This window comes from Cyprinus carpio, chromosome A18 (genome assembly GCF_018340385.1).
Source record: "Cyprinus carpio isolate SPL01 chromosome A18, ASM1834038v1, whole genome shotgun sequence".
NCBI classification, from domain to species: Eukaryota; Metazoa; Chordata; class Actinopteri; order Cypriniformes; family Cyprinidae; genus Cyprinus; species Cyprinus carpio.
The window spans coordinates 3,053,402-3,074,880 of NC_056589.1; the positions used below are offsets into that span (position 1 = coordinate 3,053,402).

Below are 21,479 nucleotides of genomic sequence, written 5' to 3' on the forward strand. Positions count from 1 at the left end.
AAGTGCAACGAAGATACTATGAAATAAGCAGTGCTTAGGGTTAAGAATAATATTCGGTTAAGAAATACTACAGAAATTGAAAAATCAAGTATAAAATAACACTGCATAATCTTCACTGTATAGATTAATCCTTATCAAAGTATCAAGTTTTAAAATTAGCAATATTTTAAAACGCATATAAATGTTTATCTTTCATGACAGTGCAGTCCTTATTGTCGAGCTCTTGCATCAATATTACTGCGATCTGCATAGGCTCAACAAGATGGAAAATGTATTAACTGAATAAGAAAATTGGCAATTTTCGAAATGCATGAATGACAGCAGAAGGGTGAATAACCAGTCTAGCAAATGGGTCAAACAATGGGCCAAATATTTGTCATTTTTTAACCAAGTGACAGATAATATTGTGCAACAATACCATAGAGTTTGATTGGACGCAATAACTCAGCAACAAGATATGGGAAGATATAGTTTTCTTCCCTGTTTAAAGCTGATTTGCTTATATTTATTTATGAACAATTTTGTGATTAATTGTATGTCTAGTTGTTGTCAACCAGACATATGACCTATTATTTGGGTCGTGACTCACTATTTGACAACTGCTGGTAATTTCTTACCGGAGACACAAATCGGGGGCTCGTCCGGGATGCAAAACTGAGACGTGACTGATACCTCCAAACCACAGCACATTAAAGTTTTTTGCTTACTGTCAAGCTCCAAACCTGAACTGAATCTTAAATGTGATTGCTAGAAGTGAAACAAAACATCAGATATGTTGTTTGCTTAGCTTTTCACCCAGTTGAGTTCAGCGGTGCCTTCCACTGCAGGACCATATATGCTCAGCTAGATATAAAGACATGCATTTGGTTGACCCTGATAGAAACTAGGCTTGATATTCTGCAGTTTGGAGTTGTGCATTCCCAGCACAGCACTCAGCTGAATGCTTACGGCAGAGCTTGTCTCCTGTCCCACACCTCTTAGTGCTGAATAATTGGGCTATAGGAGGTAGTGTTTGTAGAGAGTAAGAGAGACTGAAGGAAAACTCTTGCTGCATACGTATGTTTTCATGTGGATCAGATCTGTTGTCTGATCCTGAATGGATGCGAGTTTGCTTTAGCTTTTCCCTTTGCTTTGTAGTGTTTTATTTAGGAGTAGGGCCCTATGAAATCAGTTTCATTTTTTCCTTTTTAGTTTTTTATTGATTAGATTTTTTTCCCCCATTTAAATTTCCTGAATTTCTGTAAAATTTTTTTCAGTCTTTTCTATGATTCCAAAATTTTTTTTTCCAAAAATAATGTTTTGGGGCCCATTTTGTTTTTATTTTTAAATTTGTCATTTTATTTACTCCATTTCAGTGTTTAATTTTTCTGGGTAATTTTAATTTTAAGTTATTCCAAAAAGCATGTCTAACTGTAATGCAATAAAGGGCACTTTGAATATGATTTAACAACAAGTTTTACTAAAAATTTGAAAAAAACAAAAATATCATGTTTTGGGGCTTTGTAAATCATATTTTGTCGTTTTATTTTTCACAGTCACTGTATCACTTTTTTTTTCTCAGTTTTTCATTTTATTTTCCCATGCACCCAAAAAATTCCCATTTTCTGTGTTTTCCAGTAGTTCAATTTTGTGGGGTTGGCATTTTGGATGGTTTAATTATAAATGTTCAATAATCATTTTGGGTTAAACTATTCTGTCTTTAGTCTTTATTTTTTTTGAACAGTTTTTTACAACAACAAAACTGAACTTTTGTTTTTTATGCCTAATAATAGAGCACTATTGAATTTTGAAATTTACCTTTCATTTTTTTTTGAACATGCAAAGTTTTGAAAAGACAGTTTTAAAGTTTTGTTTTTTTCTGGATTTATCTACAAGCTTTTTTTTATGAAAAATTGTCAAGTCATTTGAATACGATACGCCCACTTATTGCGCTCCAAGACGCCAGTGAAAACTAGAAAAAACACATGGCGACGAGACGCTGTGTTCTGAAGTGCGACTAATCATCTGCCCAAATGAGCATGAAGATAAGTGGCTACAATTCATATATCAACGTGAAGTAAATGCTTTGTTCATGCCATTTTGAAGACGATTGCTTTACCAACTTAAAATGCAATCAAACTTGGATTCGCGAGCCGTCTGTATTGAAGGAAGGTTGTGCAAGTGTATTTGCATCAGCTTCTCCTCAGTATCACACCTAGTCTATATCATTGTTGCTGTTTTTTTTCGTTTTATGTAATACTTGTTTGTTTGGTTTGTTGTGTAAGCACCGTTTAGCTTTAGGTCTTCAATGACACTGAGATATGAATGTTGATCCAAATTCCAGCCCCAGTTAAATAACTATTACTATGTTAATTTTTTATATATGATCTTTTCAAAGATTGTGTTTCCAGGTAAAGCACAATATTACTGTCTTACTGGATTGCTTAAAAATCAGTGGCCCATTAGAAGTAGTCGTAGACTGACGTTGTTCTAATTACTGTTTAATAATAAAAGAATGTAGTGTAGCACACAGACTTTTATGTAAAAACTGCTGTTGGCATACAGTAATGGATGGATGATACAACTGTTCTGCGTTCTGATTAAAGTTAAGACCAAGTTCTTCAAACATACAGTAGACATATTTTGGTTTACATTTTTTTTTCAGTTTCATGTTAGCACTCGGCTAACGTATCCACCTAGTGTGCACAGTTTAGCAGCTAAACTTTAGCTGTGGGCATGATTCTTGCATAGTGTTTTTGTATTTTATGTCATTATAATTTCGGATTTTATTGTTGTTTTTTTAAAGGCTTGTCAATGATAACGCTGGCTAACTGGCTTTGTGCCATCAACAACAGGCTTGACCAGCTGACCAATCAGAGCAGAGTAGGCTTGAGGAAGGGAGGGGCCTGGCTCCGAACTTGCTTGTTTAATCATTGGCAAATTACTCTAATATTAAAATATTCTGAGGAAATTACCTTAGATGCATTTAACCTGATGTAGGGGACTCCAATACAATATTGGGACACTTTAAAATACCATCTGACCTGCTCTTTAAATGCTAAAACTTTTGGCCTATTCATATTTATCTATGAATGAAGTAAACATAATTTAAGTGAACAGTAAGTACACTGCGATTGCATAAAATGTTTCCTGCTGTGTCGTTTCATGTGCTTCCAGTCTGTGACCAAGACAGAGTGTTGCAACATGTTTCTCTGAAATGAACTGAGTTTGTTTTGGGTAAGATGGGTTCTGCAAATAGAGGCCGGTTATGTGAATGAACTAGTTTAAGAGCTTTCCACTGAGTTAGAATGGCGAAGAGTACTCTGTTTTATGGTCTAACTGATAAACCAGGAAGTAGGTTACATCAGTGCTCACCTTAAGCAGTGGCTTTGTAAAGTGTTTATAGTTTGTCTCTTTCGAATGAATTGAAAGTGAAAGTAAACTTGTGAAATTGCTCCCTTTCCTAGTATATCTTGCTGAATATGTTTTGATGCACACATCGGCAGCATGAGAAGAAATTTAACATGCCGTATAATGTTTCACTTCCTATTTCTGCTGCAGAAAATGTAACCTTGTGCTTCCTTATCTCAAAAATAGAAGAAAAAAACAAACATCCCCTGGTTATCTGTGGTTGCGGTGAAGGCAAACAGCCTCTGTCAGGTGTGGGTAAAATCTGTTTTTAACATTTTTATTTTCGGAGGTAGTTTCGAACCTGTATGACTATTTAATGTTCATGCTGTTTTTTGTTTCAGTCAAATGAAATAGACTATATATTGACCTGAGGACAATCTCCAAATGCACCATACAATTTGTCTGTATGAATATATACTTAGTGTTGTGAAGTCAAACAATAGCTTTGTGTGAGAAACAACTCAAAATTACATCCGATATTATAGTGGATCTCTCCACACAGCTCTCAAATCACATTTCAACATCAATTTTACTACGTCACATTAACCATTGGTTTGGTATTTTGAATGAATTATGGAAAGTTAACTAAATAACTGCTTAAATTTTGATCTCTTTGTCCCACAATGCGTTTGTTTGGCTTCAGAAGCTTGATTTGAATGGACCGCTTTCATGGTGTGTTTTTATGTATAGCACTTTAGTGCTTTTTTTTGTTTTTTATTTGTGAACAAGAAGAAGAATAAAATTATTCTCAACTGCTATTTAATCAAGTTAAAAATATTTTGTATTCCTAAAAAAATAAATAAAAGGGAAACAAATAATATTACTGAAGATTGTTCTGGAGACAAACCATATTCTTCTGAAGGACAAAATAAGATGTTCTTAAGAAAATGTTTGCAAACTTTAAGTTATTTTCAAGAATTGCACATTCTATTCTAGAATTTAGAATTTGCAAAAAAGATTTTCTCCAATATAGACACGCATGATATATTTTCATTGCATTGAGCAACACATTTCTTAACTTTATTTCTCAAGATTTTCTCCAATTTAGACCCAAATAATATACTTTCATTGCATTGAGCAAAACTTCTCATTTTGTGTTCCACAAAATAAAGTCATACAGGTTTTGACACTTGAGGGTGAGTAAATAAATAAACGGGAATTAAGTTTTTGAGTGAACTTTTGCTTGAAGAGCCATATGCATTCACATCCAGAGCATTGTATTTCCAATGCAGCGTGTTTTAATAGTGTATTATGGAGTCGTGCTGGAGGAATAAATGTGGCTCACAGACAGAGAAGCGCTGTCTCATTTCTCTCATGTGAGTCACTCGTCTCTTCTCTCTCTCTGTTCTCGTGTCTCTGGCGTCCCAGATCTGACGTCACGTCTGTGTCGTCACAGCTGTAGCCCGCAGCCGCTGCTCGGGAACATGTGTCCCCTCTGCCGGGGCACGGAGGATGAGGAGATGAACACGGATCGGGCCTCCCTGCAGGCCCCGCGCTTTTTATAGAGCCCAGACAGTTAAAATGAGACCGAGATAGTTTAAGGAAGGATGCTGGAGAAGCTGGTGAATGAAATGATAAATGAGGATCTATCTGATTTGTCTTTCTCGATATCCTTCTCAAAATCACGTACTGCCTGCTAAGAGCTTGTTGTTGTCCTTTAAACAGGAAGCTGCTATCTTTAGATCAGGCCTCATGTGTTGAAATCAGGCTGTTGTCACACTTAGTTTTCATTGCTTGATCTAGAGCTGCAAGATTAAATCAAGAATCATAGTATGGCTTAGTTGCAAAGGCTGTGATTTCATTGAATAAATGCATCGCGTGTTTCAGAGTAAAGCGCGGCACTGTGCTCATTTACACATGAGCAGCTCGTGATCTGGTGTTTTCAGTATCTTAAAGCGTTCACAGTAAATGCTGCTTCGCATGAATTGCGTCACTTTAATGTGCATTTGGCAATGCAATATATGCCAAACGTTTTCCATATTTGTAGTGAGAAATCTGAAATTTGAAAAATGAAGAAATTAAGACATTCATAAATATTAATAATGTAATTTTACAGTTGTAATTTAAAAAAAATATACACACTGTTGTTTTTCTTAAGTGCTTAATTTATTTCACAGTGAAACTAGTTTTTTTAAATACTGTTATATTGTAGTACTATTATTAAAACAGTGATATGTTTTTTTTTTTTATTTTTTTTTTTTCTTTTTTTTTTTTTTTTATTATGTTTTTTATTTTATTTTGTTTTGTTAATCTTATTTATAATTATTATTATTATTATTTATTATTAATATAACTATTATTATTATTATTATTATTATTATTATTATTAACCTTAAATGGCTTCTTGTTAATTTTGTGTATGACTTTTGTTATTTATTCATGTTTCCGCCTTGCTGCTTACATGGTGCATTAATATTATAAATATTTTTATTTTTATTAACCTTAAATGGCTTCTTGTTAATTGTTTTGGTTTCCAGACTGATACACTAATGTGCTTGGTTTTCACCATAATTGTATGAATATCCAACACCAAACTGTTTAAATCACAAAGTTTTGAGCGTGGTATCCCAGACATTGTTTTCACAACGCGAGGCGCAAAATGATGTAAACAAATAATGCTTCATACAATATCATTCATGTGGCACCTTTATTGTTATGTCAGACCTTTCAGACATATTTGCATTACACTGGCTCTTTCACCATTAGTGGTCTGTAAGATATTTTATGCTCAACTGCGAATACAATTAGTTCACCTGCTGTTAAAAGGGACGCTCCACTTTTTATGTTAAATGGATAGTTCAACCAAAAAGGAAAATTTGATGTTTATTTGCTTACCCCCAAGGCATCCAAGAGTTAGGTGACTTTGTTTCTTCAGTAGAACACAAATGAAGCTCTTTAACTCAAACCATTGCAGTCTGTCAGTCATATAATGTAAGTGGATGGGAATCACAGCTTTGAGAGTCAAAAAAACATACACAAACAAAACCAAATTAAACGCTGCGGCTCGTGACGATACATTGATGTGTAAAGACCCAAAACGATCGGTCTGTGCAAGAAACTGAACAGTATTTATTTAGTCTAATTTATTTAGTCGCCCAGATTAAGATTAAGTCGCATATGCGAGGGATTTACTTGCAATGTGGAGGGTTGTGGTGTTAAGAAAAATAAAAATAGATAGATAGATCTCTCTGCCAGCTCCTTTAGCTTCTTTCTTTATCCATTTAACTTCTGGCTCCAAAATGTGGTATGATGTGGCAAGCTTCACTGTTTCATTAGTGATTTTGTCCAATTGGATTTACCAGACTCTCTTTACCAGAAACATTTCAAACCGCTTTCATGCCAACCAAACAAGCTGAACTATGGCGACCAAAAGGGCTGATGTGGAAGCGCTTATCTTTGCATTTGTCTTGCCTTTTTCTTCCTCTCACGTGTTTTTCAGTTCCTACTGTTTCTGATGACCTACATTGCATCCTCAATCGCTGCGTGTGCAAGGGCGTCACTTTCTTCCTTACATTTTTTCCTCTTCCTTCATTTGTTTCTTTGGCTGTTCTCGTCCTTGCGTGTCCTTCAGCGTGACCTCGGTGCGTTTCTTGTCTGAAAAGAATGTGCATAAAAAGTCCCAAGAACCTGACTGCTATCATTGAAATTGCAAAAGTGAGTTAGCCAATCAGAAACACACATTCTGATCATTTGGGTTCGCTGACTTGTTTTTGGAGCACAGCGGGGTTTTGGGAAAGTGTGTGTGGTTGAAGTTTTCAAAACGCCTGGAATAGCTTGCATCACCTTTTTAGGGTTTGCATACTTAAATGCATTGAGGAAAATGCAAATGAAGCTTGCTTGAAGAGAGAGGGATTCCAACTGAAGCTTGTCTGTTCCTGGTGTGGAGCAGGAATGAGCTTTAGTTGGATTATGTAGTGTGATATCAGGCTTCCCCTATACCTCACAGATCAACGGTGTGTGTGTGTGTGTGTGGGATCTACATGACTGCAGTATTTGAAGTGCTTCCTCTCCTGTTCTGCCCAAGCCAGGCTCATTGGAATTAAGTGCTTGTGGCGATGTTTCTGCAACACAGTGTTACGTACCTTCCGAAGCTGTTTCGAAATGAAATGTTCAATAAATGGTCACATTCTTTCAGGCACATATTGTGGCGGTTCAGAATTCAAATGTGCGGTGAGTGTCACTGAAAGGTTAATGCTCTGTCGTATTGGTAAATAACGTACTCCCTACACCAAACGCAACCCTAAACCTACCCGATAGTGTTAACGAATGCAAAAGTGATATAAAAACACATCTGCTGATGCAATTGTGCTATTTTAACTTCCTTATATGCGGATTTATGCTTTTTTTCTAAATGTAGTTTCACGAGATTCGTCCCAGAGCGGTGCACCGCCACATCGGGTGCGCTACTGAGCAAACCTACCGAGTTAGAAAACCCACACATGAAGCTGTTTATGTGACACCAGTGTTAAAAAGTATCAAATTTTGCAGCATATTAGAATGGTTTTGAACTTGTAACATAATATTGTGCAATGAAAATTAGGCTTTCTTAATGGAAACTCATAATTTGTGTGAAAGGGAATAACAGCTGTCTGAGTTTTACGGCCTCTAGTGTTCAACTGGAAACTGCATATTCGTAAGTATAGGTAATTTATTTTTATTTATTTTTTGAGATTTGCAGAAATGCAAAACACATTTCCAGTGAGCCTGGGTAGGTTCTGCAACATGTTGAGCATGCAAGTTAAAATTTGGGTCTGGAAACTGAAAGGTTGTAAACCTACAAAGAGGGAGTTGCTCCTGTAATTGGTTGTCCGTTTAAATTCCTCTGGATAAGTGTCAACTACATGAGAGTTTTCATGTTCTTGTACAGATAAATCCTGGCCTACTCTATCTACAGTAATTCTTACCAAAAGACCTTGGAGGCGTTCTGTACCTGGAGTAAACCATACTCACACTGTCCAGGACTGTTTGCAGTAAGATTATCGCTGCTGTGTGTAAAGGGCAGAGAAGGTTGTGCACGTTGTTGACCTGTAGTAGCCTTCTCACAGTCTGAGCGGATAAGATCGAACCAAATAATCTCCTGTAAAATCACTTCTGAGCTGTTCAGGGATCAGCCTCTCTCGGGGCAAGACGATGCATTTTTCTTAGCACTTCTTTCATGTTGTTGTGATCTCTTTTGCTGATGAAACATTCAAATGCGTGTACTGCACTTCTGTTAGGACAGAAAGCTGATCGGTTATCGGTTGAGGTGTTTATCATACCTCATTCATTTTATGTTAAAGGTATAGTTCACCCAAAAATGAACATTCGATCGTCATTTACATACCCTCAAGTCGTTCTAAACCTGTAGGAGTTTCTTTCTTCTGTTGAGCACCAAAGAAGATATTTTGAAGAATGCCGGTAACCAAACAGTTGCCGGCAGCCAATGACTTCCATAGTATTTTTTATTTTTTTTTCTGTCCATGTAAGCATGGATTGCTAATGTTAATAAATCTGGTGGTGTGATTGCTTATTTAGATTAATATTAGAAACTGGAAATCTGTATAGTATCATTAACAGTGTTTCTTCAAGTCAAGTCACGTTTAATTGTAATACAGATTCAAAGCAATATAAATAAAATGTAAAGAAACATATAATGATTGTGATAATTTTTAATAAAATGTTAAGATATGTAAATATTTCAGTGTTAGTTTTTCAGAAGTCATCAGTGTCATTATGCAGCTCAAGTCAGTTCATTTTTGCTGTAGCACATGTCAAATTTGGTAAATAGAAGCTCAAATGTGCGTGCTTTATGTGTTTGAATCAATAAGTTTTGTTCTTGTGAATGTTTGAGCTTCCAGTGACTATATTTGATGTGATCTGTATATACGTTGATCATTTTTAAATGTCAATAAAAACCTAAAATAAATCTGTTCAACATATCATAACATAGCACTCGAATCAAACTACTCAGTTTATATGGATTTCTCTTATGAGGTCTTTATGAACTTTTTGAAGTATCGAGTTTTGGTGGAATGGACAGAAATCTCTTCATTTGTCTTTTAAAGATGAGCAAAAGTCACCCAGAAATGAAAATGATCTTCATTAACTCAACCTCATGTTGTTCCAAACCTGTGTGACGTCCTTTCTTCTGATACGTTGAAGAACGTTGAGAACCAAACAACATTGGTTTGGCAGTTTGCTGGAAAGAATTAAAACTATGTTTGATGGACAGTTTCATTAATCGTTTGAAAAAAAAAATAGATTTCAATTAAGCGTTGTAGTTGATAAATATCCGCTTGAAGTTGTCTAAAGCTTACTTGACTTTGTTCTAGATCATCAGATGTCACCTTGGCTTATCCAAAACCAGTTTGATTAGTTTGTATTTTTATGCAAAATTGCATTAGATCATCGCCTTTGTGACGCAGCCATAGTTTCTCGGCCCTTTTAGCTACACGAGTTTGAAGGCTGTAGTGTTTGATTTCTCAGCAGGGTTGCCTAATGGCTGTCTTTGCTATTTGTTGTAGATTGCCTTGTCTTAAGTCAACATCCACAAGTCTGTGGGATGGGCACTCAGTAGTGTTACATGCTGTATGCCGTATACTTGACCTTGGATTCGCAGCTCATCTGAACTTGACTCATTGCACATACAGTATGTGTCCCTGGAGCACAAAAGCAGTCTTAAGTCTCTGGGGTATATTTGTAGCAACAGCCAAAAATACATTGTATGGGTCAAAATTATAGAGTTTTATTTTGTGCCAAAAATAATTAGGATATTAAGTAAAGATCATGTTCCATGAAGATATTTTGTAAATTTCCTACCATAAATAATTAAATATATTAAAACTTAATTATTGATTATTAATATGCATTGCTAAGAACTTCATTTGAACAACTTTAAAGATGATTTTCTCAATATTTAGATTTTTTTGCTCCCTCAGATTCCAGATTTTCAAATAGTTGTATCTCAGACAAATATTGTCCTCCTAACAAACCATACATCAATGGAGAGATGATTTATTCAGCCCTTAGATGATGTATAAATCTAAATTTCGAAAAATTGACCCTTTATGACTGGTTTTGTGCTCCGGGGTCACACATGTGCTCGTCATATCTCTGTGTATGTTACATGCTAAGTATATTGCTGGAGGCCCCCCGGAGTGCGTGCATCATCTGAGCGTTATGTAAGTGTTAGCCAGCTGTGGAATGCACTTCGCTTAATGCCGGTGTAATTCTCTTCAGTCTCCAGCTCTCATCCCAACCCTCTTCCTGAAGGGTTTGTGGATAGATCCGTCCAGCACATCATGTCTCAGTCCCTTCTGCTTACATTGCATTGCTTTTAGTGATTCTGCATATCACTGAGTATAGAAAGTCAGTGCAGTTCTTACAGAATTCAGAGTTCAGCTCCAGTCTTCACAGACCATATTGAATCTAAACTGTTAAAACGGGTCAGAAAATGCCATGATGTGACGTCACAACCATGAGGACATTAACATATGACCAACCGCTACTCTAATGTGTTTGGGTGAGATCTTATGCAAGTTGTCCAAAATTATGGTAAAGTGTTATTTCTGGGTCATTTGTGAGGTAAAGTTTGCAAAGGATTCCTTTTCCAAATCTTTGTGTATCTATAAATTTCTCAAATGATTCTCTGTATTTGTCCCAGAGTAAATTTAATGTTAATAACTCTTAATTTCTGTATTAATTCCGATCGTTATAGTGTCGGTAGATTTCCCACTGCATCAGTGCATTGTAAAAAACTTTAGGAACAGTTCTGTTCCCTTTTCAAATGAGGCTTTTCTTTTTTCACGTGACTGTGAGAAATGTTTGGTTTTGTTCTTAACAATTTTGCTGCATAATTTCTTTCAAGAAAATCATCAGATTGATATGCTTTGAAATGTTCCAGCCCATGTGAGCATCATATCCATGATGTATGATAATGATATGTTTTTGGTGGAAGACGCTGAACACACGTGCATGTGTTAAAGCAGTGGAACAGCACACACCCTGCTCCTGCCCGGGCGTGCCGAGACGCAAACAGGGTTTCCTCGCCCCGTTCAGGCTCGGCTTGTTTTGCTGTTGAGGGTTTTATCCACACGGTCTCTTGTGCTTTTGTCTCAGCAACGTTCCCTCAGCCACCTGCCGGAGAGCAGCGGTGAGCCCGGGCTGATTGGCTGGTAATGGGGCATGGGAGGTCATTAGCTTTTGCTCTTTTCACAACACAACTGGCTCGGTTTGAACAGCTTCAAAGGCCCTATTTCTCAGATACACTGCAGTGAATCACTCAGGACTGGCATTGCGTATTGAAATGACAGTCAAAGTGAAATTTGACCCAAGAGCCAGGATCAAACCAGCAGGTGCACAAGACTTTGAGACACTGGCCATGTTTGGATTTAAGTGCTGGTGTACTGCATACTGCACTGTTAACACTGTATACTGGCTTCTGGAAGAATAATAATAATAATAAAAATAAATGTTTAATATAATGTGTGTAAATGCAAAATGAATGACTATGTATTAATGCAATTAAAATATAATATATTAAATTATTATGTCATATTAATAAGTAAAAATTAAAACGATAATTCAGTTTCTTCTATGTTTAATTCAGTAGGTATTGTATTCTGGCACTTTTTAAAAAATAATACATTTATAAACACTTTGAAGTGACAACTAAAAACTTGCAAACTTAACTAAATGTCATTAATTACTATATATTAATATTAGCAATAAATTATGCATTATATTATTATAAATGTCAATTAAAAAATAATGCTGTTTGTTTAATTTGGTGTGTGCTGCATTTTGGCTTTCATTAAAATACATTTTTGTATATAATGTGTATATGTAATGAGTTACTATATATTAATATTATTAATATGTAGTATAATGTAATATGATACAGTGCTACAGTAAATTATGAATAACAAAAATAATGTTTGTTTAATTCAGTAAGTGCTGTATTCTGGCTTACATTAGAAATAAAATGTATTTAATGTGGGAAAAAAAATAATAATTGCTAAATATGATTAATTTATATATTAAATGTTAGTAATAATAATAATTTCAATGTTATTAAAATGCTATTAAATCACATATAAAGGAGCAATTAAAAATAAAATAATGAGATTTAAAAACTTTTTTTGTATATTGTGTGAAAATATAAATTATTGCTGTATCTTAATGATTTATGTTAAATGTTGATGATAATGTTAATAATAAATTATATATTTAGAAACAATTAAAAAGTAATAATGCTGCTTTTAATGAGCACTGTCTAGTTTCATAAACTAATATTTAGTGTAATTTTGTCAAAAAAAAAAAAGTCTGATTAGTTACTGGTTCAAGAAAGAGATCAGTTGTATTGCAGTAAGAGTTAATTTATCACAAATGAAGGGGAAGGTCAAGTTGTGTGCATTGCATTATGGGATGGTTGGCTGTATAATGCAGAAGAGGTAAATGTGGAGATCTCTCTGTTTGGTTGTGGATCCAGCAGATGGAGCTGAAACACTGATGCTGTGCTCTCTGTTAGAGAAACTAGACGCTCCCAGACATCTGTGTGCAGTGTATGAGCATAAACGTGCAGACATATGCACTTAATCACTTCTATTCATAATGAGTGCATGTTTTAAAGAAGATTAATAAAACATGGCGATGTAAGTTCGGTTGTATTGTACCGAAGTGTCTTTTCAAGCATGCAAAGTGTCGATGAAAGCTACCTCAGGCTCATGATGCTTGTGGATCAGATGGGAATGGAAGTGTGCCGAGGCTCGTTTGTCAGCGGTTTGGTTCACCGTGGAGCCGCTGACCTCTCGTGATGTGGGCAGTGTGACCGGTCAGCTCTCAAGGGAACCGCTGATAATATAACACACAATGCAGAGCGTCTTTTATATGCTTCGGCACGGTTTCTGCTTAGATTTTCAGATCTTTGATCATGCACTGCTCTGCTCTAAAAATCACCGAACACACTTTGAAAGCACCGTAGCAGTAGTCTGGACGATTATAATTACTTTGCTTGTACTCTAAGCTTCCTAAATGTCTGATTTCTCAGCAATATAATAATAAATGATGGCATTCTTGGTTAGTTTATTCTAAACGGTTTCAATCAGCCTTCCAGACTAGATTAGAGTGCTCATTTATGTCTTCTACAGTGGACAGCTCTGTGTGTGTGTGTGTGTGTGTGTGTGTGTGTGTGTGTGTGTGTGTGTGTGTGTGTGTGTGTGTGTGTGCACTACTCAAATCCTCTGTTGTTTTCCAGGGTGTGGGATTCATTAGCGTGGCTCTATTTTTGGAATGTGTGTCATGGTGAACTGAGGATGAGATGGATGTGCTGTAGATTTGATCGCTCAGACTCTGATTTATAGTCATATTGTGCCTGACACGCTCTTCTTCGCCAGAGCTGAGCCTTACCTAACCCTGAACTAGCATTTCCCAGCATCGTACGTCTCATTCGTGTTCGGTAACCGATCAGGACTCTCTCCGGAGTCTCTGCCCGCCGCCCCGAGGGCGAGTCGAGTCTAGCACGTCCTCACATTCCCGCTTGGGATGAACTGATGCTAAAATTTGCAGTGTTTGGTTTTATAGCACAGGCTGGTCTGGGCGGAGCTGCTGTGAGTGCGTCTACACCTCCAAACCAAACCTCAAGCTTTCCCTTCGTGAACAAAGTCTGTAGTGTGTCCCGAATCCAGCGCTCCTTCAAGGACCAGATTTAGGCTTTAGAAAGAGCTGAACTGGCAGTGAAGGGTTAAGAGAGAGTCTTGCATACAGTAGATCTGTCTCAGATCTGTCTCAGTCGGCCTGCTGGCTAATGAAATGCTAATGAAGGTGAAAGGGACTGTGGCTCAAAAAGCAGAAGCACCAAACCATAATATTTGAGATTGTTGGCTCTTCATAAAGATGTGATCTACATCTAGTGACCACATCAGCTGTGAAGGTTTGCAACACTGTGTGCAAGACAAGTATACCTTTGTGAAAATGAAGTACACTTCAGCATACTTTTAGAAAGAGTACTTTTTTATGGAGATAATATGCTTTAGTGTGACTTGAATGTAATGTTTTCAGACTCTTATGCATGTTATTTACAATTAAATGAAAAGTATTATAGTTTCACATTTATATTAAATGCATTTAGTTGAACTTGTGCTTTTCTGATGCACTTAAGTAGGACTTAAGTACATCTTTGTATGTAATTTCATTATTATTTCTATTGTATTTGAAATATGGTGAAAGTTACTGCTGAATGTGCTGACAAGCAACTAAAATACACAGATGTCATTTCTGTATGTCATGCACATTTAAATATATTTGTAGTAATGAAGTTGCAATTTGGTACAATTAAAATATGTTAACCTTAAATGATTAATATAACCTTAAAATATCAAATAACACAATACAGTTGATCAGGTACTTTACATGTGCATTAGTTTGTTAGTCAACATGTATAAATAAAAGTGTACTTAAAGGGATACTCCATCTCAAAATGAAAATGTTGTCATTAATCACTTACCCCCATGTCGTTCCAAACCTGTAAAAGCTTCGTTCGTCTTTGGAACACAATTTAAGATATTTTGGATGAAAACCTGGAGGCTTGTGAATGTCCCATAGACTGCCAAATAAATAACAGTGTCAAGGTCCATATAAGGTATGAAAGTCGTCGTCAGAATACTCCATCTGCCATCAGACGTGCAATCTGGGTTATATGAAGCGGGAACACTTTTTGTTAGCGAAGAAAACAAAAATAACGACTTTATTCAACATTTCCTTTGTCAAGAGTCTCCTCTGTGTCTCTCCATATCACCGTATGCTGCGTATGCATATCATCCGTGCCACAAGGATGCGCTGTTTTATTTCAAATCCTGGACCTTGACACTGTTATTTATTTGGCAGTCTATGGCACAGTCACAGGCCTCCCGGTTTTCATCCAAAATATCTTAAATTATAGATATTTTCGTTCCGAAGATGAACGGAGCCTTTACGGGTTTGAAATGGCATGGGGGTAAGTGATTAATGACAACATTTTCATTTTGGGATGGAGTAACACTTTAAATGCATGAGAAAAATATATTAAATCCTAATGAGTTCAAATGCACTTTAAAGTAGAACTTAATTTGACATTAATAAAAGTGCACTTTTTAAGCATACTTTAGTGTGTTATGAATTAAGTACACTTAAGTGGCATTTTATATTTTATTTCATTAATATTATATTATCAGCAAGTACAGTTTTTTTTTTTTTTTTCTTTTGATGAAATTAATGTGTCCTTGATGAATAAAAGTGTTAATTTCTTATAAACCCCATAATTTTGAAAGGTAGTGTTTGAACTTTGAAAGGGTATTATTTAATTTCTTTTTTTTTTTTCTACAAGAAAGCATCAGTTTTAGTTAAGTCTAAGTTAATACAAGTGTCCGAAAAAGGTTTTTGCGTATTATTACACAGATATGAAAAGCTAAAATGCACAACATGTGGTGATGATAAATCATTCATCTCACATTTGTAGGGCGCTGTATATTCCACAGAAATCTCAGTTTTTACGCGATTAGCAGCATTTAATAGTGTAGGAAAAGTAATTGCATTTTACGGAACGGAGTGCTTTAATCAGCTGAGTTTGAGCTGATTTACTGACGCCACGCAGACTCAGGTGCAGCAGCTTCATCTCCTCCAGAGACCAGTCAGATTCATTAACAATCATGTTTGAGGAAGGCCCTCGCCACAAACAGAAATGCTCTGCTGTTTCTTATTGAGGAAAGCACATAAACACAGGAAAGCGGTTCGTGTTCATGCAAGCGTCTCCGAGGAGCCCAAACAATGCCTCGGCACATTCCTGCTGCTCTTTATCTCAAGGAACAGGAAGAAGTGAAAGTACAAACCCTCAAAAGACAAACTTTAACCCTGAATATTCCCACCGCACTCTGCAAGCGTTATATAATGCACAGAGCTTGCTCTAGTTGTGACACAAACATCAGTTTTAAAGTTCAAAGTGCAGATTCTCAATACGACTTTTGAGCTCATGAGTGCATATTGCTGTCCATTAATGGTAATATGTTGAAGATTCATGTCTCGGTGGAGTGCATGTTAATCTTCATGGTTTAGGCCTCCTTATCAGCAGCAGCAGACGAGAGAGGAACTTATCCAGAAACCACAGCCGTAGCTTCAGCTCTGCGCACGTACGGCCGGGACTCAGACGGTGTGGGTGTTTGTTCGTTTGTGGCTAGGGCGAGGAAGCCATTGTTCATGGTGTGAGAAATGGAGAATACCGAGGAAGATCCGCCGGTTGATTTCGAGAGCCTCGAAAGCCCTCATGGTCTCCTGTGGACCCTCTTCAACAGGTACTCGCTTCTTCTCAGGCAATCAAACATTGATCCTGTTCAGTGTACAGAGCTCTACACTGGCGTGTTTGCAAAGGAGAACTTGACGAGTTGAAAAATGTTGTTTTTCTCGGATTGGCACAGAGCTATTTCTAATATCGTGTATTTTCACGCTTGTATAATTAGGGAGCCATCTACCCAAAAAATCACATTTTTATTCACACGCCCTAATTGTTCATGTTGCATCTTTTATACCTTCTTTGAAACACAAAATAAGATGTTTGACAGACTGTCCAAGCAGTTCATTTCCATGCAACACAAGTGCAAAAGAGCGGCGTTAAATTAGTCAAAACTATAGCTTGGTTTGAGGAACAGACTGAAGTTTCTGTCTGCTGTAGCTTTCAGACCTCATTTATACCCATCAGTATTTAAACTTCAATGTTTGATGATGCATGAGCTCGAGTTTGACATCATTGGTTGTTGTGTGTCATGTGACTGATCACGAAGCCGCAAGACTGAATACCTGAATACCGTGTATACGATGGCGCCGCAGACGGCTGCTTCAGTGCTTGGCTCTCCAGTGTTTGTACTGTTTTTGTTCGTTTTTCCTGTTTTTTGTTTGTCAAACACGATCAGATTCACCAGGGATGAACTAACATTCGGCAGAACACACCCCAAAATTTTTTACCGGATTTCAATTATTCGGACGTTTTACTGAACGTTGTTGTTGGTGGAGCAGCGGCGCTGATCAAACGCTTCAAAAAGCGCAAACGGGGAAAGCGAGCCGGTGCGCTCGTTAGACTCAGGAAGCGCGGATTTCGAACGCCGTTGTCTAGCATCCATCTGGCAAATCTCCGCTCTCTACCCAACAAAACGGACGAAATCCTTCTGCTTTCCCGGACAAATAAGGATTTATCACACTCTGCTGCTCTGTGTTTCACGGAAACCTGGCTCAATGACGCCATACCGGACAGCGCGCTCCATCTGCCGGGCTTTCAGCTGTTCAGAGCGGACCGCGACGCAGAATCCACGGGGAAATCGCGCGGCGGCGGGACATGCTTTTATATCAATGAACGGTGGTGCACAGATGTAACTGTGTTAAAGAAGATGTGCTGTTCAGATCTAGAAGTGCTTTTTGTCAACTGCAAGCCGTTCTATTCGCCGCGGGAGTTTCACTTGTTCATTCTGGTGAGTGTTTATATCCCTCCGCAAGCGCAGGTAAGTCTGGCTTTACAGAAACTCGCTGATCAGATCACAGAGACAGAACAACAACACCCAGACTCTGTTTTAATCATTCTTGGGGGACTTTAATAAAGCCAATCTCTCCCGTGAACTGCCAAAATACAGACAGCATGTTACATGTCCCACCAGAGACAGTAATATATTGGATCACTGTTACACCACAATAAAGGATGCATATCACTCTGTTCCACGAGCAGCTTTGGGACTGCCTGATCACTGTCTGGTTCATCTTATACCAACCTACAGGCAAAAACTTAAATCTGCTAAACCTGTAGTAAAGACTGTAAAGAGATGGACCAACGAAACAGAGCAGGATTTAAAAGCCTGTTTTGACCTCACTGATTGGAGTGTTTTTGAAGCTGCTACCATCGATCTGGACGAACTCACAGAGACTGTGACATCCTATATTAGTTTTTGTGAGGATATATGCATTCCTACCAGGACTTGTTTAACATTCAACAACGATAAGCCATGGTTTACAGCAAAACTCAGACACCTTCGTCAGGCCAAAGAGGATGCCTACAGAAATGGGGACAGAGTCTTGTATAATCAGGCCAGAAACACACTGAACAAAGAGATTAGAGCGGCTAAAAGGACCTACTCTAAAAAGTTGGAAGACCAGTTTACTTCCAACGACTCAACTTCAGTATGGAAAGGACTGAGAGCCATTACCAACTACAAGACACCATCCCCCTGCACTGAGGCTAATCAACGACTTGCTAATGACCTGAATGAGTTTTATTGTAGATTTGAAACTCCCCACATCCATTCTGATCATCTCTCTACACAACCGTTAACACCTCCTGCAATCCCCCTCTCCACACCTCCTGCTCTTCAAATTAGTGAAAACGATGTGCGCCAGGTCTTCAGGAAGAACAAAATAAGAAAAGCACCAGGCCCAGATGGTGTTACACCAGCCTGTCTGAGAACCTGTGCTGACCAATTGGCCCCCATCTTTTCACAGATCTTCAACAGATCTCTGGAGTTGTGTGAAGTGCCTTCCTGCTTCAAACGCTCCACCATCATCCCAGTTCCAAAGAAACCCAAGATAACAGGACTTAATGACTACAGACCTGTGGCTCTAACGTCTGTCGTCATGAAGTCTTTTGAAAAACTGGTTCTGGCTTATCTGAAGGACATCACTGGAACCTTACTGGACCACCTGCAGTTTGCTTACCGAGCAAACAGGTCCGTGGATGATGCAATCAACAAGGGATTGCACTTCATCCTGCAACATCTGGACAAAACAGGGACTTATGTGAGGATCCTGTTTGTGGACTTTAGTTCGGCTTTCAACACCATCATCCCAACAGCCCTCCAGACCAAACTGACCCAGCTCTCTGTTCCTAGCTCTATCTGTCAGTGGATCACCAGCTTTCTGACAGATAGGCAACAGCTAGTGAGACTGGGGAAATTCATGTCAAACAGCTGCTCCACCGACACTGGTGCCCCTCAGGGATGTGTTCTCTCCCCACTGCTCTTCTCCCTCTACACCAATGACTGCACCTCTAAAGACCCTTCTGTCAAGCTCCTGAAGTTTGCAGACGACACTACAGTCATCGGCCTCATTCAGGACGGTGACGAGTCTGCTTACAGACAAGAGGTTGAGCAGCTGGCTGTCTGGTGCAGTCTTAACAATCTGGAGCTGAACACTCTCAAAACAGTGGAGATGATTGTGGACTTCAGGAGAAACCTCCCTGCACTCCCCCCCACTCACCATCATGAACAGCACTGTGGCTGCACTGGAGTGATTCAGATTCCTGGGAACCACCATCTCTCAGGACCTGAAGTGGGACAATCACATTGACTCCATTGTTAAAAAGGCCCAACAAAGGTTGTACTTCCTTCGCCAGCTGAGGAAGTTTAACCTGCCACAGGAGCTGCTGAAACAGGTTCTACTCAGCCGCCATTGAGTCTGTCCTGTGCACTTCAATTACTGTCTGGTTTGTTTCAGCTACAAAATCAGACATCAGAAGACTACAGAGAACGGTTCGGACTGCTGAAAGAATTGTTTGTGTTTCAGTGTAGAACATTTTAGAACTGTATACATCCAGAGTGAGGAAAAGGGCTCAGAAAATCACTCTGGATCCCCTCTCATCCAAGTTACCCCCTTTTTGAACTTTTGCCATCTGGCCGGGCGCTTCAGAGCCGCAAATACCAGGACAGTCAGGCACAAGAACAGTTTCTCCCCCAGGCAATCTACCTCATTAACAGTTAAATGTTCACCACTTATGAAAAAAATTTGCAATATTCTTATATTTGTTACCCGTCCATCCAAGTACATCTCTGCATCTTACTCTATTCTAATCCATTGTCATCTATAGCACAACTGTTCATACAATTTATTTATTTTGCAATTTTTTTATTTTTTATTTTTTTGTTGTTGTCTCTGTGTACTGGAAGCTTATGTCACTAAAACAAATTCCTTGTATGCGTAAGCATACTTGGCAATAAAGCTCTTTCTGATTCTGATTTCTGATTCTGATACTCAAAATCTGAGAGCCGTAGCTGAAAGTATACATCATTAATGGGATAAATAAGTGTTTTCTGAAATAAATTGTTTGCTGAAATAAGTGTGACCGCAGCAGTCAGTGTGTGTCTCTAATAATCTGCATGTTCTGTGTGAACGAGTGCCGTAGATTCATCTGATACACAAACTCAAACACACACGTGATGCTTGCCGTGTTTCAGCATCTGCGTCTCTATATATGAGACATAAACACATGGACTTCATCTCCAGCTTCACTGTCAAACACACACTGAAACTCACAGATCTTCACTACAAACCCACAAAATAAAAGCTCAGTTTAACTTGAACAAATTATGACAGATATACATTACTAGCATGTTCTCAAAGTAATAATAAACCATTTTTTAATGTATTTCTGTTGTGCAGCAGTTTATTACTTTCGAAATGATTGTTAAAAATTAATTCATTTTATTAGACACCATTTCTTGATGATACCTTTATAATAAATAATACAATGCAGAATTCAACAAAAATTAAATGGAAAGCACAAACTTTAGGGAAAAATACAAATGATTTCATGGAGCCCTAAATTAAAAGGAAGCTACTCTGTGGAGTGAAGTTATGTTTACATTCATTCTCTAACAAACATGTGAAAAGAATTTCCTTAACATTGTGATAAATATAAATATTTTATGATATGGAAGAAAAATATATATATAATAATGTGATGTTTTTGCCCTAATTCAGAAGACTTAAAAATATATAGATATATATATATATATATATATATATATAGATATAGATATAGATATAGATATAGATATATATAGACATAGATATATAGAGAGAGAGAGATATATATATAGATATAGATAGAGAGAGAGAGAGATAGATAGATATAGATAGAGAGAGAGAGATATAGATAGACCTTTATTGCCTGCAAAGTTCACCTAAACATTGCTAATGTGACCACACCTTTAAAAGTAAAGATATTTTTGTCGTTTTATATATATATATATATCCAAGATATGTTGGTGCCTAGGCATTGAGTTTACTAAGAAAACATTCAGCACGCTGCGGCTTCTTTGCGTCACTGC

General features: G+C 37.5%; 1 protein-coding gene across 2 annotated transcripts in view; it reads left to right on the top strand.

Annotated features, from left to right (window-relative positions):
• Positions 1–21,479, top strand: part of LOC122134052 (MOB kinase activator 2-like) — a 42,671-nt gene that overhangs the window by 5,484 nt on the left and 15,708 nt on the right. The window contains exon 1 of one of the 2 annotated variants that reach the window (XM_019122133.2): positions 16,317–16,691. The exons of the other annotated variant lie outside the window; for it this stretch is intronic. Coding sequence (XP_018977678.1) covers positions 16,609–16,691 — 83 coding nt within the window. The 5' untranslated portion in view covers positions 16,317–16,608. Of the gene's footprint in view, positions 1–16,316; positions 16,692–21,479 lie in introns of those variants that run through there. 2 annotated transcript variants of the gene reach the window in all.